Here is a 27,386-nt window from a genome sequence, read left to right on the forward strand (position 1 = left end):
AATCAACAAGAGAAGTCTAAATTATATTCACTCTACTATAAAATGAGCCAGAAAAGTGTGTCATAAGTTATTGAAAGATTTCTAACAGAACAGTTATAATGAAAGTTTCAGTTAGTGACTGGGAGAATTTCAGTCATTTGTATAATTCATGTTTGTGAAATAGCTTATTCGCCAATGATGCCAGGTAAATGAAGCAGAATTATTGTATTAATTTCAGGTAAACATTCTCAACTTAATAAAGGAAAGTTTACAGTTGTTCTACTTCTTCTGTTTCAGCCTTAAAGCTGTACAGCTTGTTCACACTATTCCTCTTATAAAAATGAAAGCTGAAATAATAATATGAAAATTGTCATCTTAAGTTATCTATGACTAAAGAAATAAAATAAAGACTGAATCTCACATTTTTAAAAATATTTCACCTCAGAGATGATAACTTCCAAATGAATATTTAGTATTTATATAGTTTTGAAATGTACTATACCCTGAACATTCATTACTACTAAGACTTCGGCTAGAAATGATCCATAATTTCAAGTTTAATTGCTTTTTTTTGTTTGTTTTATTCTTTTACAAAATAGAAAGCTAAAGAAATTTGTTAAATCATTAATTTTTAAAAAAATGACTAGTCTCTAGAACTGAAGTAAAATTCACCGTAATTGCAACCTATATATTTTGCAATTTTCAATATGTCAGAGAAAAAGTAATTAATTTTTATACTGATATGCTCATTTGACATTCCTAAGAATGTATTCTAAGTAAAATCTAGAAGCTCATTTTGGCCATCGTATTTAAATTATAATAGATTTATTAAATATGACATATAAATTGATCATATCTTTTATTAGTGGGTTGACTGAATATAGGTATATATTACACATACATTATATATGTGTGTATACATAGCATTATATATATTATATGTAATATATATGTATATATATGTAACATTATATCTATAAGATTATATATATAATTATATATATATACATATATGTGTGTATACACACACACACACACACACACACACACACATATATTTCCTCCCAGGTAAAACATTTAGGGAGGAAATTAAGGACATGTTAGAGAACAAAAAGCAAAATGTAGTCTGTACCCAGCGTGTGCTTGCTCCTGGATGTGACAGAGAAATATGTGGTAGCAAATTTACAGAAAATCATGCTAGATCTTAAGGTTTATGGCTCTGAAATGAAATGCATTGGATACTATATTTATGATTAGATATTGTCAGAAATCTCAGTATGCACTGAAATTATACAGAAACAAATATACAGATATAATTATTTAACTGAGAAGACATATTTTCACATTCCTCATAACTATTCATTTTAAAGATGCTTTTCTCCTTGCAAATGTACGATGAACAAGAAATGTCTAATCATAGTGCAGCTGTGCTAATTTTAAGTACGAAAAGTATTTTGAAAAAACAATTAGTATTGAACCAATAGATGTATTGACTAACTTATATACAGGTAGGTACCTCACACACTAACCTTTCCTTTCTTAATATGACCCTGATTCTCATTTGGCAAAACACCTCTTCCTCATGGTGCTTAGTGTTCCTGAACCTTTAATCAAAAGCCCTGTCCTCTGTCACCTGCTGGAGAGTATCGATTTTATCAGAGGCCCTCAAAGCAGAAACTTGCTAAGTTCTTACGACTTCACCACTCTCTTTTCCATTGGGCTTCCTACCTTGAGTTTACACTCATAGCTGCGTAGTGCAGTCTGTAAGAGCTTTCATATATTTTTCTACCGCACACTGGTCATGTAACTTTTGGCAAGTTACTTAATTTCAGTAATCATCAGTTGTCTTGTACATAAATAAAAATACTTATAGTATTTTCTTCTAGTTTTTGATGACAAAACTAGACAATTCACCTAAAGTGATTACCCCAGTGGCAGATAAAATTACGAATTCAATAAACTTTAGCTTTGCCTTCTATGTAGCTATCTTCGTTGATGATAACCAATGCAATGAGTGATTTTTTTAAAAAATAAATTTTAAAATCAAGCGAGACAGAGACATCTTGGTACTCGCCCATTAGCCAGTGGGCACACCGAAGAAAGGCTGTTGTCTGGGCTACTTTCCTTTTGGCTTTTGGCCATTCGTGGTGTAGTGCAGCTGCCTTGGACACTCTATCCCAGGCAGGACAGAACACGATGTACTTGAAGTCTCTGAAAAGTGAGAAGTCTAATGTCTCCCAGAGCTGTGCCCACTTCGGAGCGCTCGGTGCTGATCCCCGGGGGTTCACCAGGCTGACTTTGAAAGCAATTCTTTTTTCGTTTAGGATTCCACTTCGCCATCATCACTGTCACCACTGTTGTCATTCTCCTCTTCTTCTTCCCTCTTCTCCTTAAGCATTTTCAGATCTTGACTAGCTAATATCTTCTTTGGTAATAGATCTGCAAGAAACTGAGAAGTTACTGGTTCCTCTGCGGCATTTGATGAATCTTTGTAAGTGAATGCTTTCTTTTCTTTTCCATTGCCAGGTCTGTAGGAATAAGTGGCTTGATATTGAGCAAAGACCAAGTTGGCCTTAGCCATGAGCACCAGCACCTCCTGGTTGATGCTGGGCATCTCAGGGGAGCGCGTCATGATGACCTGGATGCAGGATAGAGGCAGCGATGCCCAGAACTGCTCCCTGTACTTGTTTCTGCCCAGAACCATGTCCATCTTTGCCTGAATAATTTTTTCCAACGAACAAAAACAGAGGTCTCTGGGAATGGATTAGAATAATTCTCTGGTTACCTAGTATGAGATAAAATATATTCTGAGTGCCCCAAACTTTTAAAATCTCCCAGTAAGATAATTGAAAAGATAGTAAAGATTTTGCATTATGTTGGAAAAACTACCTTAGGAAAAAAATGTTTTTTCCTGACCACATATGTGACTTATTTATAGAAAATTTCACCCGAATGACATTCAGGAGAAACAAGAGCTAGCCGAATTTAATTTGATGCCTTATTTTTCAATATTGTATATACTCATGATGGGGCACACCTGTTATCTCTTTTCAGATCCATTTCTTACCAATTAGAATTTGATTTTTTCCCCTATATAAATGGATCACTTTAAAGATAAAATTTAGGAATATAATAGCATCTTTCAGTATAAGGGTAATTATAAAATTTAAAATATCTAATCGTTATTCTTATTTGGTAAGGTTTTATAAAACACAAATATGAAATATTGGGATTGGTTATAATTTTATAGACAATTCATTAATTCTTTGACATGTATGATATCGTAAAAGAAATAAAAACTTACATGCTACCTAGTTCCTATCATTATCTTTGATTAAAAGACAAATTAAATTCAATGGCCCTAAAAAGATCCATAAGTAAGAGAAGTACATTTTTTAAACTCTGTTCCTCTTTTCTCTTTTTGATTACCGTTGTCATGCACTAACAGCTCAATTTGGATAAAAAGAAACACACACACAGCCCTCTGTTTGCTGCTAAATTAGTTCATATAGATGTTCCTAGTTCATTGTTGTCATTCTGAGTTAGAGTTGATCACAATTTTATTCACATCTTTAGATTCTTTGAAAATTGAACTAGATTCAAGCCGCCAGGTATTCATAACTATACAGTCTTATATATGTTTGCTTTTCTATAATAAATAAAAATGTGATCTTTCCTATTTTTATTTCATTCTTTAAATTTACGCAGGTATATGTGTGGCTGAAACCAGAGCAAAACTCTTTTTGGGTATTGTTGCAAGATGAAAGTCAAATTAGTATTTGAGTACACAAGAAATGGTGAGTGCACTTTAAGAATTAGTCATTCATTTAAACATATTAATTTTGTTATCTATAGGAAGAAATGCTAATGTATCAGTGTACAAAAGCAGTACATAATAAAAAGCTAACAACCTTCAGGGTATCCATTCACCATAAAACTAATTTCACACCTAGTCTATTATGTAATGTGCTATGAAAATAGCTCTTTGCTTCAAGATATCATTATATTAGCTTGCATGTACAATTTTGGTTCTCTTCTTTGAAATAAAGATTGCACACACAGTAGTAAGCAAACTCCTAGACTTGATCCATAAATTCATTCTTATTTTCCACATTTATGTTTCTATAATAATGCAACCACAAGAGCATGATGATAGGTAAAGAAATAAAAACATCTGTAAGCCACACATCTCTAAACTAGGTGGGATGGCAGACGAATATGTCTGGTGATTTCATTGTACTGACCTTCTCTACATTTATTATAATTTCTGATCTGCATGAACAGAATTCTACCAACCTACTATAGGTGACATATTTTATTCAGTTAGAGATTTAACTGTAAATTTCTACTTACAACTCCAGTTAGTTCTTGACTTTAGAAGTCCATAATTCTGGCACACTTTTAATTTGATACCTATTGCATTTTCTTCTTCTTTCAATTCTTACTCTTTCTGTTCAGACTTTTGAGCATAAGTTCTTTTAAACTTAAGTCATATGAATGCTAAATATCAGTTCAATGATAGGTTTTAGAAATGGTCCATGAGAACCTCTACTGAAAAGCCTGTACTTAAAGCAAAATGAAATTGCACAAATGAAGTGTAGTTTATTAATTTAGTTTGACGAATATTGGCCAATACATATTCTTTTAAAATTGAATATATTACCATATTAAATATTTTATTAAGTTTGGCTAGTTATTTTTCAATTGATTTTAAATAACATTCATATACTTAAAAGTTACAAAAAAATCTGTACTTCTAAAACACCTAGTAAATGTTGTTAAAACTTTCCTCTGAAATAAATCTCCACATAATTAATATTGAGTAGATACAAGAAGATCATGATTCATGGGTCCAAACACAACAGATCTGATAAAATCATTCACTGACAATATCTGAATCTGGCACAGAATAGGCACTTATTAAATATTTTTGACTTATGTATCTATAACCATGACATAAAAAATATTTAGATGATCAGAGTATGGATAAAGCATTCCAGAAGATATGTTGCCTAAGGAAGGGCATAAGAATTTTCATTAGGCCCAATATTTAAAACTAATATCTATAAAGCACTTAGTATCTACCAATCACAGTTCTAAGTATATCACATATATTAAAGTACTAAATCTTTGCAATAACGCCATGAAGTACATGCTATTACTGTCTCTGATTTAACACTTAAAGTCCTGAGACGCTGGGATTTTGAGTATCCAATTCAAAGTTATCAGATGGTGAGTAGTGACTCAAGCCTAAGATGCTTGGCTAAGTGCCCATACCTACCCCATTAAGTTATAAAAGATGAGTTAAATACATTAAAAAAAAATAACTCCAAACACTGAAAGTAAATATATAAACGAAACACAGTAATGCATCTGGTACTTATACTGACAAACAGAAGTTCACGAAAGCAATTAACAAATTACGTATCTCTAATAATTGTATTTTATTACTAATAACTGCAGTTTTGCTATAAACGGTTCTGAAATTTTAAAAATCATTTTCTATGTTTCTAGTGGCAGCTCAGCTGCCACTCATGGATTTTCAAACATTGTGTATGTCTAGGGGTCACAGCAAATTAAATTTAACTCTCATACTAAAGCCTAATATTAGCTGTCCATTTCTCAGAAACCAGCACAACCAATGGAAGTCTGTGTGTGTGTGAGTGTGTGTGTGTGAGTGTGTGTGTGTGAGTGTGTATGTGTGTGAGTGTGTGTGTGTGTATGTGTGTGTGTGTGTGTATTACAACAGTATTAATAATAACACATAGGACAGTTTGATTTTACATCTCCCAGACCTTGAGGTACCCTTCAGCATCATTTTATTAAAAAGAAAAAAAAAAAAATCTTAGTAGCCTATCTTTGGAAGTCCCAAATGCTGAAGTAAGCTATGCCATCTGTCTGGACTAAGCATTTCTCTCAGCTCCAAGAACACTCCTGCTTACATTTGTCCAAATATTAATAACATCAAACTGTGACACGTCCTTTGTTGGGTCTGATTTCATAGCATTTCCTACTTGAACAAATATCATAGTAAGGGTATATTTTAACTATCTTTTCCTAGTTCTTGGCACATAACATTAAGCGGTGCAGTGAAGCATAACTTTTCATATTCTGCTGATACGGAAAACTAAAAATCTTAATAAGCAAGCTATATGACATCTAACAATTAATTAGGCAGAAGGGACGTGTCACATTTTTAGTGACATTATATGAGGCTTAAATTTTTAACGAAAAAAGACACTAAAGCAACAGTCATTGAACATTCTAGCCCAATATCTTGTAAGCTCACACATCAGTTCTACATGTTTTTCAGGTTTTACCTTTTGCATCCTAAATAACAATTATTTCAGGAAGTTTTCTCTAGTTATTTAATGTGCATGTGTATTAGAACATATTCATAAAGATCATTCACATTCTTTCCTCTATTACTTCTTTGATAGGACAAACATATAGAAATTGTGTTTCTCCATTTAATTCTCTTTATATTAACATAGGTCTTTATTTCATGAAAATATCAAATATCTTTATTTGTTCTTATGATTACCATAATTTTCTGAATTATTATAAATCACTATTTATTACAGGCTACAAAAATTCCATCCATGCAAATAATTATTTTTTACAGAAATAATTACTGGAGGGAAAAATATCCTCGAAGGCTCAATATACATTTCTCAATATGTGTGGAGGTAAAAGTATTTGAGGCCTGTGGGTTCAGTGTAAAAATATGTACTCTAACCTCATAAAGCCTTAAATAACCCTTAACGTATAGGTTATCACTTTGTCATGCTACTAATGTCTAAATGTTTGTTACTGAAAATGTGATAAATTCCTTCAGAATTATATTCTATGCATTTCTATTTTGAAAGGTAAGTAATTGATAAAGAAAAAGTGCCTTACCTGAAGCGAAGTCACAAAAAGCCAAGAGAAAAAAACAAACAAACAAACAAACAAACAAACGTGCCACATACTGATTAAAATATTTGAATTTCTAAAATATATATTTTGGGGCAGCCTGGACAGAGGGCAATGCAACATTTTAGTGACATCATTAAGTATACGTAGCTACACACACAGATTAAAAAGTGAATTCATCATGGTAGACCCTTGAACAAAATTCTATCCCTATACGCACATAAAAAGCAAAACTATACAAATAATGCACCTTCCTAAAAGAATAATAAAGAGAAGTTTATTTTGTATTTGCAAATTTTATTCTCAGAGGTTTATCGTTAATTGAGTAATCACTGACAATATTAGATTGAATAAGACATTCAGTACGAAGGCGAAGCTATGGTGGGGATCACCTCACTCTTCCTCATTCACTGCTCAGTTAAATCTCTAAAGAATCTTTAAAAATCTCCAAGTCACTTGTGTTTAAAAAAGAGTATATTTCCCTAATAGCTAGCGATGTTGAACATCTTTTCATATTTGAAGTGTCCTATGATAGATGATTGGATAAAGAAGCTGGGGTACATATATACGATGGAACATTACTCAGCCATAAGAAGAGATGAAATTCCGCCATTTGCGACAACATGGATGGATCTCGAGAAAATCATGCTAAGCGAAATAAGCCACACAGAAAAAGTCAAAAATCACATGATATCACTTATATGTGGGATACAAACCTAAAAGCAACAAACAAACATCAGAAACAGAGACTCATAGACATGGACAGTAGACTAGTGGTTACCAGATGAGAGGGGGTAAATGGATTTTGTTAACCAACTCACCATAAAAATAATTAATTAATTAATTTTAAAAAAATGAGCATATTGACAACCTTAAAACATAATGTAGCTCTCCAGCTCACTTTCCCAGTTAGCGATCTCCTTGAATCTCACCTTCTTTTTGGAGTGAAACTTTACAAGTTTACTCCATGTTTACCATTAAACTCTTCTCCTGCTCCCTCTTCGACCCACCCAAACTACCATGCACCCCCGTAATCCACCAGATAGTTAAATTCATCAGTGAGGTCCACAGTAGAAATCACTAAGCAACGATGATTTGTCAAGCCCAACCACCTTTGTCCTCTTAGCAACTTGCAAAATAATTAATTTTCTTTTTCCCTAAAATAGTTTTTGACTTTCGTAATACTTTAATGCATTTGTTTTCTATGCTGTGTAACAAACTACTGCAAATTTAGCTGCTTAAAACAAAATCCATTTCTTAACTCACAGTTTCCACTGGTTGAGCGTGTGGGCAGGATTGAGCGGGGTCCACTGCTGAGGATCTCAAAAGGTGGCTGTCAATCAAGATGCAAGCCAGACAGTGTCATTCTCTGGAGCTCAGGGTCCTCTATAAATGAACTTCATGGTTGTCAACAGAATTCACACACACGCCTGTAACACCATAGCAAACAGGGAATTTGTTTAGCATCCATTCTGTACTGAAAACTTCTTTTGGAACAGTAAATATAAAATTGATTTACTGAATAATATAAATTCAGTGGAAATAAATTCTAAATAACGTATTTTTCATCAATAATTATAAATATTCTATAATAGCTGTTTTTCAACACCCTTAATAACATCTTTATCCAACACCAGTGATTTCTGTTCACTTTTAGTTATTAGGCCTCACTTGGGCTCAAGCATAAAATCTCACACTTGATCATTTGCATCTTATTTTCTTCCCTCTATGAAAGCAGGTCCCAGGTCTAGTCCTGGAGACCTGATGTGGGGACAGTGACTACACTCTTCTCTTGCTTTTCGTTTCCAACACCATGACACAGTGCAAGAAGGCAGTTTGGTTCAGAATATCGCCTTGCCTTCCACATCCACATCTAACTTATTTGGCGTTGGGAGGCAGGAAGGGGGCAGCTGGCAGGGAGGAAGCGGATGTTATCGGGCCACTGTTACAAATAAATGAAAAAAAAAAAAAAAAACTTCCTGATTTGTTCTGGCTCTGTCTGCTCCCATCATATCTCTGTTGAAATGGTGAGTGTGGTTGCCTTAGGTTTTGATTTATTCCAGTCCTTTCCATCACTAAAAATACTTTGGGCCACAATGCTGTGGTAGAGAGAAGCCTCACTTAACCCTGCAGCTCACCCAATAGCCCTGTAACGCTCACTTCCTGTGATAGGTGTCAGTCACCACTGAGGTCAGCCTCTGTGCCCTTTAAGGTGGGCAGAAAATTGAGATGTGGTTCAATCAATTGTCTCCTTGGCGAGTGATACGAAGCCTCCTTATTACCTACCTCTCGGTTGTGCAGAGGCTTTCCTGACCTTGAGTAATCATATAGGACACAGAGAGTTTTCTCTCTTTTTTCACAAGCCAGAAACTTCCAGGGACAAACTCCAGTCTCCCTCATTAACCCTTTCAATGCACTCTTGTCCGAGGCAGCAAAAGGCTGAGCCTACTGTGTTTAGGGGTCAAGAAGAGCCCAGCTGCAGAGCAGAGACCAGGCGCTGTCACTCTCCAGAACTGCTTTTCCATCTCACTACGCCTGGAGGCGGGGTGGGCATAGGAATGACCCTGCATGCAGCAAGAGTACAAAGTGTGTGCCCTGATGACTTCTGTCCTTTCTCTCAATCCGTTTTGACTATGGCAGTTTTGCCAGCAAACCCTGCCACCTCACCTTCCATCTCTATAGCCTTTCAGGATGGCAGAGTCTGGGCACCATTGCTGGGATTTCTAGAACCAGATACTGCTAAGTCTGCTATGGGTCCTGTTCTCAACATAGAACAGTCAATGTTCCATTCTAGAGACTGATACATATTCATTGAATGAAATATCCTTTTCAAAAAAACTCTACAACTTCAGTATTATAAACCACCCTCCCTTATGCCCTTATTATATAGCTGAGGTTTAGAAAAGGAAGTTGCCTAAGCTTATATAATTAGTAAGTAGCTACATAAAACTAACATTTATTTGACTCCAAAATCAAACTTTAAATCACTATAGTAAACTGAAAAATGTACAAAAAATATTTAAAAATTACCAACATATATTCGTAATACAGCGAGCCCAATGGTCATCAGACAAATGAAATTCAAAACAAGGAGATGGATTTTTTTATTTATAGATTTGAATGATTTTTATAATAAAATAATATCCAATGTTAGACATTATACACTTAAATAAGTATGCCTATAAAATATTTGAGGCATTAAATTGCTAAACTTTCTTTGAAAATAATTTAGCAATGTGTATAAGAAGTCTCTAATAGCTTCTCATCATTTAACCCACTAATTATTCTACTTGTGATATTTTAAATAATATTTTAAAAAGATATAAAATTATATAGGCATTGAGAATAACATGTAAAAAATATAAATGTCAAGAATAAACATTAAATAATTATGAAATACCTTATTAAAATAATAGTATTTAGTGAATAAAAATGAAGTGGAAAATGCTTGTTTTTATTTCTATAAAATAATGTCACTCTAAATCATATATTTCATCATCTTAATTATGTAAAAATTCAAAAAATAAATGGATGAAATTTAACATAGTATATATATTTGTTTTTGGAAAATGGGTTACGTTTTTTCGTTCATATAATTGTGTACATTTTCTCACATATGCTCTAAAATGGATGCATGCCTTTTATCTTTACAGGAATGTAGAAACAGATTAAATAGCACACACTGGGAAAGAGTAGTTACTATTACCCTGCAGAATTTAAAGAAAGACTATTAAACGGGCACAGAAGTTATGCAGAAGCATCAGAAAACAGAATTATCTACCTGTCCCATGTTACAATGACAGTCCAGAAAAAGTTTTATTTATTGTCTTTTTCTCTTTGTATTCCTTCTCTCCCTCATCTTAACTGAAAATTCAAACTGAGAGGATTGACTCATTTAGATAAAGAGAATGTCTGGCAAAAAAAATTGTAAAGTCTTTGTAAATACTATATTAAATAACTATTGTGATATGCAAAAACTAAAGACAATATTTATTGGTATGGAAAGTCTGTAGTGGAATTGAAATATTTGTGATAGTTTAAAACCTCATTTAGCCATTAGTTGAAATGTCTTGCTGCCTGTACATCACTTTGGAAAAAAATGTTTTAAGAAATTTTTATTTTTCAGCAAATATGTATCTTGTCTGCTCACACTCTTTCTAAAGCACCAAATGCATTAAGAAGTAAAAACATACTACAAAGAATTGTCTTTCACCATGTTAAAATTCAACAATAATGAGTGATATCTAATATTGCCCAAGAAAGTACATAGAATGTTTTTCACATGGGCTATTCAATAATAACATTCAAAAGTGACAGCAAGGTAAGTTCTCCTCCTTTAAATGGCTGTTTAAAGTATAATGTAGTTTAATGCTTTTTTTTTTTTCTTTCTCAATAAAATGCTGGAATAGAAACATAAATCTTCAACTACATTTCCCAACCACATTTTCTCTAAAACTAATCAGTCACCAATACCATCACTTGTTACATGAAATGTATTCACAAATACAACTATTTTATGTACTTTTCGTTGCATATATCATTGTTTACATCATACAGTATAAATTCATACTAATTTGAATCGCCATATTGGCTTACTATATTAATTTTAATGTAGAAGTACTGAGAAAAGTTACTATTAACCTTTGCTTACTTAACATGATTCAATATAAAGACTACAAATGAGAGAATTTATACTAAACCTAATATTTGCATTAAAACATTCACATATTATACTCTATAAATATAATTAAAGCTAAATTGAAAAGGTTTAGACATGTAATCCTCTTAGATATAACTTGAGTTAATAACGTCCACTGGTAAATGATTTTAAGGTTTTCCCATGTATTCAACACATCCAAAAAGAGAATCACAATTGCACATCTAAATAATCTAAAAGTGAATACCCATATAACCACTAGAAACATTTAAAAAAAATAAAAGTTCTTTGTATCGACCCTATTATTACTTTCAGTTTTTTTAAAAAAAATATTTATATAGTTTCAAGTGTACAGTACATTGGTTAGACATCATAAAACAAGCCCCCCAACTGCTCCCTCCCTTCCCTGGCCCTCCACCTTGCCATCATATTGATGCTAACTACATTCCCTCTGCCGTGCTCCCCATCCCCATGCCCAACTATCAACTACTAATTTGTATTTCTTTACCCCTTCACCCCATTTTCCCAGCCCCTCCACACCCTCCCCTGTAATCACCAAATTGTCCACTGCATTTGTGAGTCATTTTTGATTAGTTTGTTCTTTTTGTTCTTTAGATATGTATATAAGTGCAATCATATGGTATTTATCATTCTCTGTCTGATTTATTTCACTCACTGCAAATGGTAGGACTTCATTTTTTTTTTTTTCAGTTTTTATTTTAAATATCTAAGCAACCACCACTAGGCTTAATCCACAGAGGTGTCTTCTGCAATCTTTAGTAGAATCATTTCTGTTTTTGGAAATCAATCTAAATGCTTCATTTTAGGTAATGAAGACCAGGTTAAAGTTATTTTTGGAAGCTTTACACAAGCCATTAATTGATCCATGCTCTCAAATGATTAGATAGTTCTACCTACAGAAACAAAGCCCTGCAATGAAACACCTGTTGCGCGAAAAATAAAATCTATCCAGGAAGCATGCCCAGCTGAGGCTTTCCACAGTGGCCTCACACTATATCATTATTTATATATGACATTGTCTTAAGTTCTTCAACGATGGACAGGCATTTATTTCTGAGTTCCTAGATGAGAATTTTTCATTTATTTGTCTTGTTTATTGGTAACGTCTTAGAGAAGCATTAATGTGCAGCTTTTATGACTTGAGTTATGCCTATAAACTTAGTGACAGCATCAACTGTCACACACAGTGACCACATATCAAGGAGGTACACTAGCATTAGGTAGAATAGCAGGTTCATTTGTTCAAATGCTCACTGAACATATGAGTGATTTTCTCTAACAAGGTCCCCAGGGAACCCACTTGCATCCATCACTGCCTGCACATCCTAACTGGAAGATAACTATTTTAAACTCCTGCTAAAATATGTAATGTTTTAGGATTGAAATAAAGTCTATGTCAAGATCCAGAGAAAAATATACTGTTAGAATGCATACTAGAGAAAATCTGATAGAAATCAGTAACTGCTGATCTAATGAGATTTTCATTTTATGTTTTACATATTATAAATGTATATATTAGTAATAATAAGAAGCAATTAAGAGTATTCTCATAGAAAATTAAATTACAGCAAAATGCTATTCTGTTCAGCAGTGTTACTCTGAACAGAGGTCCTCAGGCTGATTTTTTTCTTCCTTCAGTTCTATGATTACTAAAGTGCATCAAATTCAGATTTCCAAGGAGATTTTGTCTTTGAAAATGTATTCAAACAATACAATTCACTCTCACAAAAAAAAAAAAACTTTCAAGTAGTTTATACATTATAAAGATTGCACTTATTAAAATAATATAACACTAATCATTCTTATTGCTTTAGTTTATATCAACTATTATATGTGAGTGACATTAAAAGCAAGCATAAATATTAATGTTTATTTTTATCCTTTAAACTTTTTATTTAAACATTTAATATATGTATGTGTATATTTTAATAGAAGGACAATTTTTGGTATATATGGAAGCAAATATATGTATAATGATGGACATTCTAATTAGTAGTTCAATAGAGTGTTTTTCATTTATATTTAAATAACATGCTTTTTATAAAAATCTGTCCTTTAAACAATCATATAACCATGTCAATACTTTTGCATAGGCAACAATAGAAATTTTAAATAATTTTTATATACACAGAAAAACTGTGAAATATAGTTATACTCATTACTGACTGCATAGAAATCTTCTAATACATCTTGCATTCTCACTCACTTTTAAAATAAAGAAATGGTGTATTACAATCATTATAGCATGTACTTTCTTTATATTTAAATGCAGAATTCTGAATCAATGACAAAGCCTCAAATTGGTTTGCACAAATGTGCAGAAATGTGAAATAAAAAGTCTATAGTGTAATTATTGGCAGTTAAATAATAAATAATTGGGTATGTTAAAAAAAATTCCAGAAGAGAAAAAAAATCATTAAATGTGACACATAAATTCATGAACAATTGTAAATAATTATTATTTTGAAAGTTAGTGGAACAGGCAGGGTATCTTATGTTTTCTTCTCTAAAGTAGAGCTATTACATGCTCTGACCAAGTTAATTACTCCTGTATTCTTACTTTTGATTTTCCTAATAAATACAATTCTTGTATTTTTAAATTACAATTGAAATTACTCTCCATAAATTGAAATATTACATTTTTTTTGGAATTATAGAAGGATGTTCTTTAAGATTTAGTATATAAATATTACCCATCAGACTAAGATAAACCAAAATTTTTTCTGCTAATAATTTGTAATATCCTCAGGGAAAATATTTAATCAGATTTTCAAGGTAAATAATATTTTTATTAAAAATAACATTACAAAACATTTATACATTAAGCTGGAGCAATGGCAAATTAAAATATGAATGAAAAGCTTCATTGTTGCTCCAACTCACTGCATCATTCTTTGAGAGAATTCTAAACAAAAATATTATTAAATTCAGAATTAAATTTACCTTATTTGGCAATCCTTAAATTTCATGACTGTTTTTTGTAAAATATCATAATAATTTTTTAAATGAAGTTTTGGAATCAGAGGAGACATAACTGCTCTGCAAATTCAAAGTACTTTTCAAAAATATTTTAACGAATTCATTATATGTGGATTTAGATGAATAGCCTTTCAGAAGCCATTTATTGATTTTTATGATTTGTAGTCAACTCTATAAAGTTACACAACAGTGTAGACTTTCTAGGATTTTAAATATATATGATTCGGTATTTATTTCAGAATATATGGCTTTCTCCCTTGCTTTGTTCTGGTAACAGAGATGCACAAAGTGTAGATGACTTTCACTGACTCACAGTTGCTGATAGGGTGGAGGAAAGGGGGTAGTAGAGATATGGAATAAAATCTATAACATGGAACATTATACATCAAAGACACATATATTTCAAGCAGTAAAAGCTATATTTAATAAATCTATTTTTGGACAATAGTTTAGTGACTACCAGAGGGAAAGAAGCATTTGGAGAAGTACACAGAGGTGGAGGGACTCAAATATATGGTGAGAGAATAAAATTTAAATTTGGGTGGTAAACACACAATGCAATACACATATGATGTATTATTGAATTGTATATTTGAAACCTATATGATTTTATTAATCAATGTTACTCTAATAAGTTTAATAAAAAATAAAAATAAAAAATAAAAAAAATAAATGAATGAATGAACAAACAAACAAACAAACAAATAAATTGATTTTGAAAATAAGAAGACAGGAGACTTTTGGTATAGAAATTAAAACAGAAAAATTTTTAAAGAGCTGAAATATTATTTACGATGTTTGTTTTCTGAATTCTTGGGTGGTCGGATGAGTAAAATATACAAAAAAGTAAAGAACACTGAAGACGAAGGGCTGGCCATAGTGCGAATCAGGGCAAAACGAAGAAATTTGATTGGTTTAGGAAGTATCTAAATGGCCTGAATAGAGGTCAATAATTTCATTCAAGAATTATAAAAGACAATGGGATTACATAAATTGGGCAGAATCACTGTAAAGAACTCTACATATTTGATAAAGTAATAATTAATAATAATAATCAGCCTTTGATCTGTATTGATGCCATATAGAGCAAAGATTTCTGAATGACTGCTCAACAGATACAATAGAAAAGACGAAGGTCATGTAATAATTTGGAAAGATGATATAATCAGAATATAAAGTGCATTTGTAGTATCGTTATGACATTGAGTGAAGAAAGGAGAAATGGTAAGATTTAATGCAGAAAACGGTGCAATAAACAAAGTAAGAAAGAACAAGTAAATAGAAAAATAGTTTTTAACACAACATGTGCTAATCTAATATTTCAGACTATTAAACAACTTTTTCAATGTAAGAGGAAATACAGATAAAAATAATAAAGCAGGAAATCTCAAGCCCACTGTTATCAATTCCACACCAACGCAAGGTTTATTGAAGAGAAAGAGTAACGTGATTACAAATGTTATGACTATTGTACAAATATTTGGAAAATATTAAGAATCTCTCAAAGTAAAGAAATTTTCATAATAGAATAACATTCACAAAATAAAATAAAAGCACTTTAGAATTAGATTGACCATAAACATATTGCCAAAGAGAAAGGAAAGAAAAACTATCAAAACCATTAAAAGTTCACCTCAGTCCCCAAAAGCAGGAACCAAATATCATAGAAAATGTTCTCAGGCTTGTCAAACCAGACTCCGTAAAGAACACGGCCTCTTGAAGAGCGTGATGACTTTTACAGTTATAAAAACATGCAGTGAGGAAATAGACTGGGTAGATTCATCTTTCCCATGTAGCTTATAACCTAAAAGCTTCCACAAAATCCTGAGTAACGGTATCATCAATTCTGCAGGTAAGAGCTACTGAATGCCAGTATATATCACAGCAACAGAAAGACAGCGGAAGAGGCGGCTGTCAACCTGGCAATACTTAGTGAAGAAGAGGAACATAATTCTCAACAGGAAATTAGATAGAAAAGTTGGGAAAGTTAATTAGAGACTTCTTTTTTATTTAATATATATTTATATATATATAATATTCACATAAACATGTATATCCTTTTATCATGTGAGTTTATCATCTATGGCATATAAAAATTTTAAACTTTAAAATTTTATTAAGATTTTTCTGTAAGTGTATATGTCGAAACTGTGTATGAATACTCACATTTGAAATACATATCTGTCATATCCCTTTCATAATAGCTGATACAAATATTTTATAATCATCAGTTATTTTTGCAGATTTTTCCCTAGATTCTATGGCGAATGTAGATTAGATATCATAAACATTTATGAGCTACAATACTGGGACTGTATGCTGTAAATGACAGAATGTCCTACACACATAAGTCATAATAGTTAAAGAATGTAACATTAAATGGCTTAAAATATTTTCTTTTCCATAAGGTAATAATGGTTTTACGTATGTGTGTGTGCGTGTGTGTATATGTGTGTGTGTGTGTGCGTGTATACACACACACACACATATACACACACATGTATATATATATGTATTTGCTATCAGTAGGAGAAAACAGTGCTTTCAAAGAGCTCATGTAATTATGATGTTAGGCTCACCCAGATAACCTTCCTTTCTTAAAGTCAACTCTGCTATGCAATGTAACATAATCACAGGACCAATATCATATTCAGTGGTTCATTCACACTCAAAGAGTAGATTATATAAAGCCCACGCTCATTGGGGGGTTATTTTAATATTCTGCTTACTGGAGTCACCATCTTTTAAGGTGATATCATGTAGGTAATTCTTAATACAGAACAGCCAGATGTCTGGCTACAGAAGGAAAACTCTCAATCCATGCAGATAATTTACAATGCAGATAGTTCATGCATTGATAAATGGACTTTGTGTGAAATGCGTGTTCTCTATCTGTACCAAAACTTATAACTGAGTAACATGTCACATGAGACAAAGCAATTGGGGCCATGACATTTAAGAATTTTTCTAACATGATTATCAGAATATAATTCATTTTAGAATATATTAACACATTTATTATTGATGTGGTATGGAAGTGTTGGGAATTTTTCCTGTATAATCAGTTTTTTATTTTCAAAAAATTGTATAATACATAAATTTTTTTAACAAAAATATAAGATTATGGCTTTTAGAAACTTTTTTTTAATATACATCTTTATGACTATCTGGTCCTCTCACGTGTACTCTCCTCATTAGACTCTTACCAAGCTCAGGTAGTGGGATTCATCTGTGTGTATGAGTTCTGAACTGAGAACTCCAGAGTTTAGCATCTGTTTATGTAGCTGATTTCTACAAGCACAGAACATAACTGACACTGAGCCAAAACCAATGACAAAAATTTTAGGAAAGTCTGTAGTGATTTGTAAAAACAAAACACAGAAAGGTGAATATTTAGAAAGTTAGGCAGAATTCACGGGCCTATTCATTAAGATATTCTAATTATAATAATTGCATTTGAAGAATGCATATTTAAATATTTTCACATTTGTGAAAAGCCTTTGGGGACAGACCATGTATTTTAATACTTTCTTCTTTACATTAACGATAGTTTCTATAACCACTATAGTATATTTACTAGAAACTTAACTAATGACTATTTGCCTTATTAAAAAAGGATTTTAATGTGACATTTTTAAGTAAATGATTTCTTAAAAACTACTAGATATCCTATATTTGCAAATAAGATTTATAATTATTGACTTTGTGTTTTCTTTATTTTTCAATTCTAGATACATCCTTCAAAATAATATAAAATATACTCTGAAACAGTTTAGACATGTTATAATAATTTTATATTTAATATTTATATTATTTTAAACAAATCAAAGATAATAAAATGGTACTTTACTCCCCAACATTGCACCTTAGTAAAAAGTAATATGAACATGGCAGAATGGCAAAATTGTCAGAACACTGAGCAGAGGAGATAAATGATATCAAATAAGAGTAAATAACAATTTAAGAGAAAAGAGAGGTTATCTTTCTTGCAATAGGATAACCTGGGGATTTGAAAGCCTTCTATTATTTTCAACAGAATATTTCAAGGATCAGACATTTACAATCTGAAAGAAATAGGTCAACACATTGCAAAACTATTATAAATAAAGAGCAAAGTTTTAAAAAGTTCCAAAGATGCAAGTGTGCTGTGTCGATATTACCCAGGGATCTATAAATATCAGAGCTTCTATATCCATTATACTGAAATGCATGAAAGTATTTTTATTTATATTTTTACACACACCCACAGAGAAAGGATGTTTAACTAAAGATTCTCGTCCCACTGTAGCCTCTAAGTATTACTGTATGAAAACTACAATGTGCTCCACTCAATAAACTATTTGATTTATAATTATTTGGTTTTAAAATAAAACATGATATCCTAGTTAATAGTGTTTTGACATTTATTTTAATAAAATAAATGCAAGCACAGCACATTATATATTATATGGCTTTCTTTAGTTTCCTTATTGTTTTGACAAATGCAAAGAATTCTTAAGAAATTAAGTCCATTTTTACAGCTGTGAATCAATTTTTTCAAATACAAGCAATCTCGTGTTCAAAGTGTCCTGATTTTTAAAGAAAGTTAGACTAGACATAAAGTTTATTGTCTACTGCCAATTATTAAAATTCTAATTAATAAAAGCGAAAAGAAAGTTCTTTAAATTGTATAATTAAATCAACATCTATGAAAGTGTGTCTTCATGATGGAGTTAGGATGTGTACATGTGTGCATTTCATGATTAGGTCCAAGATTTAAAAATTTTAACTTACCACTAAGAGGAGTGGGTAAAGAAAAAGTATTATACAGAAGCTGCTTTAAGGAAACAACACATCCTTTTTTTTTCTTTTTTCTTTTTTTTTAATCAGAGAGCCTATTAGCTCTCCTACATTGTCAAGAAATTGTTTCAGATTTCCTCTTTTCAGAAGCTAGAAGTAGAATGTCCTATCTAAATGTTTGAACTGTGATCATTCTCAGTGATGAATGAGCTCTACAAATTCACTATCACCTTGGAAATTTGCTTAACTTCTGCTGTGACTTATTTGGTCTGGATCTGTGGATAACAGAACCCACATTTTACTATGTGCAGCGATTCCGTAGCAAGATACAGGACCATGGCACACGTGGAATTTAAACAATGAAACAGATATTGTGATTTTCATATTCCTGGTCACTAATAAACTGATTTTCAGTTAAGATTCAGTCAGGAAGTTGCTTTCTCATGCACTGGACGTGCTTGTAATCTTACTCTTTAATTCAGCATGGGAAGACCCAGAAGCACAAATGAGACGTGGTTATTCTATAGCCCAGCTGATCCCACAAAACAAATAAAATCTAAAACTCAAATAATAAAAATTTAAATCATACATTCACAGAAGAAATATCTCTTTGATGACACTATTAGTAACCATTCAACTTAAAGAAATTGATATATTTTGTTGTTGTTGTTCTTTATGTAAGTAAAACAGTGGTCTGTCTCAATGAAATAAAAATGCCAAATAGGCTGATATCAATGAAAATAGTATGATACACCTGTGAGGAAAAGCAGCAAGTGTGGGCAAGGAGAGACAAGCTCAGACCACACCGATAGCAGAACCAATCTAACGGTTTCTTTTAGGCACGGCATTGGAAATCAGTATGAGAAATACTTTATATACTATTTGTAGTCATTTGGTATAACTATGTTCAGTTAACAAGTGATGAAATGAATATGTGCATTTATCATCATTTCTGACCCCTGTCCTGAGCCCCAGAAATCTATGTTTTAATGCCAAATTAAACATCTCTGCTTGAGGGCTCAATATACCTCTCACACACAATGGTTTCAAAAGAACTTGTGCTCAATTTCCTGGTTATAAAACCCCAGTTTTACTGCACCTAAAACCAAAGTAGCGATAGAATATTAACTGTATATAATAGCAAAACTCGCCCCAATCTCTTCCTGCCCCTACTTTTACTTAGGGTTGATTTTGCTCTCTATCTACTTGCTAAAGTTATCCTTGATTCCATCACCATCCAAAATCATTTTGCTCTTTTATACATTGGTCATCTAATATTCATTGTCTTCTGATCATGTGTTCTCTGTATGCGTCCTTCACTGCGGCTGCTTTTTCTTGCTCTTAATTTTGAGTGTTTTGATAAGAGTTTCAACTCGTAATGTCGACAAAAGATATTACAGTGACATTGCTGGCAGTGAAAGAAAGGGTAAAGAAAAATTCTCTGCTGCACGATAAAATGTGATGCTTACTGTGGCTTTACACGCTTTCAAGACGATGGTTAAAGAAACGGGAAAAAAATCAGCAGTTGATTACAGATTGGTAGAGTCGTTTATCAGCATAAAAACCACAATAGAGCTTGGCCAAATGAGAATGGCACAGGAAAAATGGCCGGAGAATTCAAGTGATTTGAGGAAAAAGGTGTGATGTTTATCAATATGGGCTTCTAGAAACAAACAGGAGAAAGAAGTCACACGAACTATTTAAATGAAGAAATGCATTATGCTAATGTTTTGTTAATAAGAAGGAGGTTACCTGCTATGAGACAAAAACACAAACACTAAGTTATGCTAGAGCTTATGATGCTGGCAGAAGCTCCTATCCCTGGCATTAAGGAAAGAAGAGAAAAGGCCGATTGTTAAAACTTAGGCATTTAAAGGAAGGGCCTGTAGAACTTGGCTTCTTACCTCTGAGGGCACTGCGAAGCTGGAGCTGATGTCTCTGAGCAGGGGACGGGGGTCCTGAAGGTCCAAGACCCCCTCTCTGAAAAGGGGTACAGAGAAGCTATTTCTGTAAGTGTTGGAAAAATTGAAAACTGAATTCCCTCGCTGGTACGGAAGGAAACTGCTTCTGCTGAACTGAAGAAGCGTGGCGGCGTGGTGATCACAGGAACTGCAAGCAGAAATAAACCAGCAGGAAATCACCTGGAAGGGGGAGGTCCTGTCTTACTCCCTCCCTTGTCTTTGCAGCCTCCCTCTAGCACCCCCTATTGCCAAAGTCTAACATAGAGCAGCCAGCAAAGGAGGAACACGGATTGCAGAGTATCAGCCCAGGTATCACAAACCTGAGTATAAAAGGGTGGGTTTGAATTACAGGATCAATGACATAATGCCGGTACAGTTCTGCAGAGGGGCCTTGTATAACACTGATCCACTTTAAGCTCTCATTTTCAGAGTCTCATATCCATCCATGCTAAATGTGTATGTGAGCACGCACATGAATCCTGGTCGGTTTTTATCACCTAGATAGTGAATGTTATGCAAACTTATTTACTCTCTAAAGATTTGAAAGAGTTAAAAATAAATAATGTGACTTGTAGCCTAGGAAAAATAAAATGGAAAGGCGAAGGATAGGGTTTGAGATAATAAATTGTTAAAGACCTAATTCATGGCTATGGTTTCTTACAAGGTAGGTTAAGCTATGTATTTTTTTAGGGCTTTTATTTTGTTTCCCTGATGACGCACTGGCAATTCTTTTTCTTCCTTCCTTCCTTCCTTCCTTCCTTCCTTCCTTCCTTCCTTCCTTCCTTCCTTCCCTCCCTCCCTCCCTCTCTCTCTCTCTCTCCCTCTCTTTCTTTTTCTACTTTGTGCTTCATTTATTGTCCAGATTTTCCACACTAATAATCCACATAACTCTTACAATCAGAAAATGACACCTTTGTACTAGAAAGAAAAAAACACAACTAAAAGATAAATGACAATGGGAAATACTTGTAATATAAGTAAGACGAACAGTATTTATAATGTTTCGAGCCCACATAAATCAAAAATAGAAAGACTATTACAATATAAGAATGTACAAGGGACATAAACAGGCAAGTTAAAGAACACAAATATTAATCAAATGTGAAAACTGACTTAATCTCATGAGTAATCAAGGAAATAAAAATTCAAACAAGACGACACTACTTTTCATCCTTCCTTTCATTTTTTACTGGGTCCACAAATTATGTAATTATATGTGTAGTCTTGGGTATTCTACTGATATGTGTGGGTGGGCGTGTTTCTGTGTAATCAAACAAATATTTGTGGCAGCCTTAATGTTAGGGGATTATGTGAGGATGCTTTCCTTCACTTTTCTCTAATAGATGCTGCATCTCTACTATTTAGTTTTATAGCTGGGGAAATATCGACCTGTAAAATACTCATCACAGTTCTTCACAAGCAAGTGGCGAACAAAGGAGCAGTTCCGGCCTAAATGTTTTAGTACCTTATAGAGAAAGGGGGTATATATGTTTATCTAGAGGCAACCACTGATATAAAATGTGGACAAATATAAGAGAAAAGTTATGTGTCCTCCAGGTCTTAAAACCACGGCAACAGGTGCATAAATAGTCAGAGCCATAGGGAAAGACCAATGAATTACATTTAAAAATGATACAAATAAAATCATCACAAATAGACTTCTATATCACACAATGCCATATACTGTAGAGTTAGAAAAATAAATCATTCTTAGTCCAACCTATGATCATCTTGCTCCACAACTGAAGGTAACAAAAATTACCAGATATTCTCTTGGCCAAGAGAAAAATATCTTGCAGATTAATGAATACCAGATAAAGGAAATATCAAATAAATTAACTGACGATAAAGGACATATATGTTCAGCATAAAGATACCTAAGAGGTTTTACACATTTAGTCACTGACTTCCTTAGATCTTAAGAAAGTGCTAATTAAATTTTGGGGGACATTTTTAGACTAAAATAAATAATGAAAAGTGTTGCTTCCTCCATTCTTTTATGTAAAATAAATAACCAAACTTATTATTATCTTTACAGTCTATAGGAAAGTATTATATGTACATATGCATAAAATGTTTTAAAATCAAGACATTGATTTTTATTAACATTATTTATTTAAATATATTTATGGTAAACAATTGGAAAAATAGGAACAGATTATGTATTCATGTATATCTTCTACCGAAGTATATTTATGTCATTAATAATGCAGTGTCTTACCATGTTGAGACTCATTAATTAATTGGTAAAAAGAAAATCAATATAAATGGATGCAAATTGTCATCTTTTTAAGTTCCACAAAATGGGACTAGAAAGTCCCACATAATTAATAGTTTACAAGTAATTACTTTTTTCTCCCCATCACCCAGATAGTCTGAACTGTTTTTTTTTTCTTCTTAAAACCACTTCCTTGACGGCCACTGGCAACTCTCTTCCTCCAGAGGTGATCGTCTGCCATCTCCACTAATCCGAACATATGCAAGATTGGTGATTTTGTTCCATAGAGTTTTCATTCCTCATTCAGACTCTCTCCTACACTTCCATGATATATCTTGAGATAAGGGCTTATCTTCATACTATTCTTCTTCCCACAGATAAATCGGTAAGATGTGAAGGACAGAATGGATCAGCAGGGACAAGACCTTCTCTGCGGAGATTAATTTGGTGGTAGTGGAGTGTTTTCGTTACTGTGCCCATGGAACAAATGGTTCCCTTTCCAGAAACCTCAAATCGGAATACCATTATCTCCAAAGGTGTTTATCATAGATCTGAAATGTCATTTTCCTTATCTAACATCAAAGTGTTTTGCATTTTCTTAATTGGTCTGTCTTTAGCTAGTGTAAGGAAAATAGCTCCTGGCAGTCTGTTGAGATCAGAGCAGTCTAAGTTTTCTTTAACGTCTGGTTACAATGGTTTTCAAATAATTCTAAGTCTTTACTTTCAATTAAAGTATCTTATTCTAATCTTTTGTTGTGCACTCTATCAGGCACATAATTATTTAGTTTTTTGCATTCTTCAGGTAACACTAGCCCTGGAAAAGCAATGATTTATAAAAATAATAATCCAATCAAAAACATACGTGTGTGTGTGTGTGTATACACACATCTACTTCAACTATAACTAAGTTCAAAAGTACAATTCCAAAATTACAAAATTATTTTAAAAGTTAGACAATAAATGTTCTCTTCATAAAATGATATCTAAGCATAGAGTATATTCAATATGGTCTACTTTTAAAGTACAGACCATTAGAAAACATCACGAGACAGATCAAAGTTATATGTTTATGTCATTGCACAATCTTTTGTTTTATTTTTCTCATGCGCTTTACATCCTGCTTTTTATCCTTTGCTCTCAAACTGTTCAACTATCCCAACTGTAAAATATCTATACTCTGAATTTTTCTAGGCTACTTCACATGATATTTATCCACCCCCCTCTGGAACACTCCACCAGCTAACCTCAGTCACACCATTGCTTATTAGTTTCAATAACAGTAAACAAATTAATAAAATAATCCATATATATTTGTTAATTAACAAGCACTAACGCTGTTCGTCATGACAATGCCTTATGCTATCGAAGTTGTTTTTATGGTTGAGAGACTCTTCAAAATCTATCAACCTAATATATGTGGTACACAAATAAAAGCAAAAAGGTATATGTGAGAATATGTTTGATTAAAAACTGACACAGTTGAGCATAGAAATTAATTATAACTGTGAAATAGGCACACTATTCATGGTAACTGAAAGTGATGTGAATTCGTAAGTCATTTGATAGCTTTGAATATCTGACAAATTTGTGATTGGGTAACAGAAGTATTATTTCTACACCACAGTGTCTTTATAGTGTAAACTTTTCCTATGATACCTATTTTATCCTCTCCATTTCCAACTAGCTGGCTTTACAGACTCATTTTGAAGTTTCATTAGATCTTGTGAAATAAATAAATCTCTGCTGCTATTCCCTCTGTAACCAGGAGTGGGCAATGACAGTATCAAACACGTGAGAAACCCCTCTGTTGGCATATGTGAACCAAGAATACGATGTTTCTGTCCTTGTGACTTTCGCTGGTAAGCTCATTGATGGCTGGGCATAAATCCACATTCTTAAAAACCTTTATTGCATCTTAGTTTGAGCTGCAACCATGCATTCCTTTTTCATTATATTCCTTTTGAAGGCATTCTCAGTGTGCTCCGATATAACTTTGCATACATGCCATAAACTCTTCTTTAAGCTGGACTATCTCAGAAGGCATCTAACATTTTGGAAATCCCATCCTGCTAATTTATAACAGTGAGTTACATTCTCATAAAAAAACTGTATTCTCATAAAGTCCATGCATTTTGGAAAAGGAAATATAATACTAAGGCCACCACTAGAAGAAAGGAGTAAGAATTTCACCGCAGATAAAAGCATAGACTGCCTTTCTTTCTTTCCCTGAACTGAATTAGCTGGCTAGTTCTGTTCACTTATGACTTACCTTTTCCTCTTAAACCTAAAACAATCAAGTTTTTTAAGTAGTGTTAAGCCAGTATAATAATCTTTATATTCTAATGTAACCTATAACCCATTTACATTTAATATAAATTGATATTCTGTTTCAAATAATGTCTTAAGATCTTGTTTCCATTTTTCCCAACTTTTGTTTTTTATCCTTTATTTTTCTACTCTCATTTTAATAATTTTTATCTCATTTTAAAATTCTTTTTCTGTCTTGGTAATCATACACTTCTATTATTTAAATTGTTAACAAGAGATAAAAACATCCACTTCTACGTTATTAAAATCTAATATAACCTAGATTTATTGCTATTTACCCTCCTCTTGATTATGTGATTCTGTTCTAATGAACTGAAATTCCATGTTTATTTTAAACTGAAAATATGGTATTTTAACATGGTCAAAATTCTTTTAAATTTACCCATATGTTTAGTTTCCACAGCTGTTAATTTCCTTCTATCTCTAAAATGCCATTTGGGATTTTTTTTCCCCCCTTTTGTCTGAAGAACATCTTTGAGTGTTTTTCTTTAATTTACTTTTGTAAGCGATACATTCAATAACTTGAATGTCTGAATATCTTTCCCCTTTCATTTTTGAAGAAAATTTTTATTGAACAGAAAGTTGTAAATTGGCATTAATTTCTTTCATTGTTTGCTTAAGGAGTGATATTTCACATTAACTCTTGTTGTTTTAAAGGTAATTTTTATTTTTATCTGGTTGTTTTAGTAATCTAATCTTTAACTTTGAATTTTCACAGTTTTACAATGGGCATCTAGGTATGAATTTCTATTTTCTTTTTGTTTAGGGATTATAAGGACTTCCTGAATGTGTTGCTAATTGTCTGTTTCCTACTTTGGATATTTATCAGTCACTACCTATTTATTCAAAAATTGCTTCTTCTCTCATCTACCTTAGGGATTTCAGGTCTTCTAATTCTATCTCTATTTTTTCTTACTTTCTTTTTCAATTTGTTTTCATTTCTTTATGGTTCATTTGGTACATTTTCTTTGACATTTCAAATCACTGATTCTCTCTTAACTCGTTTAACCTGCTCTTACTCCATCCTTTGAGATCTTAATTTATTAACTGCATTTTAATTATAAAGTACCAGTGTTTATTTTTATAGTTTATAGATTTTTATAAACATTATGATCTTGTACTTTGTCTCACGTATAGTAAGCTCAGTTATTTCACAATCTATACATGATAATTCAGCACCAGAATATCCTGGGTACTTGTCTCTATTGTCTGTTGCTTTTTGTTTTGTAATTATTTTGTTTTCATTTATGACCATTAAGTTTTATAAGTTATGGATTTAGTATGATAAATGGCATATAAAATTATATACCCTAAGATTATGTTGTTTCAGTCCCAAGACAGCTTATTTTGCTTCTGGTCTCTAACGTGGCTCCTGGCCCAGCAAAAGTGTGCTTAGCAATCCAGCTATTCAGAAATCTCTCCCGAACAGTGAACAGCAACAAAGTAGTTGTAAATGCAAGCCTCGCCTCTCTAACTTTTCTTCGCTTTTTAGGTAATTGTTTTATGATTCTAAACCCACTCCCACCCCCACCCCCAAACAGGGCATTTT

The 27,386-nt window shown here is 32.5% G+C and overlaps 1 protein-coding gene and 1 long non-coding RNA gene across 2 annotated transcripts in view; both read right to left on the bottom strand.

Moving 5' to 3' along the window:
• Nucleotides 1-2,162: 2,162 nt before the first annotated feature.
• Nucleotides 2,163-2,689, bottom strand: LOC107516225 (chromatin accessibility complex protein 1-like). The gene has a single exon (XM_036234397.1). The coding sequence runs from the start codon at nt 2,687-2,689 to the stop codon at nt 2,300-2,302; it is 390 nt and encodes a 129-aa protein (XP_036090290.1). The 3' UTR covers nt 2,163-2,299.
• A 5,461-nt stretch (nt 2,690-8,150) lies between these two features.
• The window catches only part of LOC107516241, a 600,835-nt gene continuing 581,599 nt past the window's right edge, over nt 8,151-27,386 (bottom strand). The window contains exon 6 of the long non-coding RNA XR_001598236.2: nt 8,151-8,324. This is a non-coding gene — a long non-coding RNA (uncharacterized LOC107516241). The remainder of the gene's footprint in view (nt 8,325-27,386) is intronic.

This window comes from Rousettus aegyptiacus, unplaced genomic scaffold (assembly GCF_014176215.1).
Source record: "Rousettus aegyptiacus isolate mRouAeg1 unplaced genomic scaffold, mRouAeg1.p scaffold_m13_p_16, whole genome shotgun sequence".
Classification (NCBI taxonomy): Eukaryota; Metazoa; Chordata; class Mammalia; order Chiroptera; family Pteropodidae; genus Rousettus; species Rousettus aegyptiacus.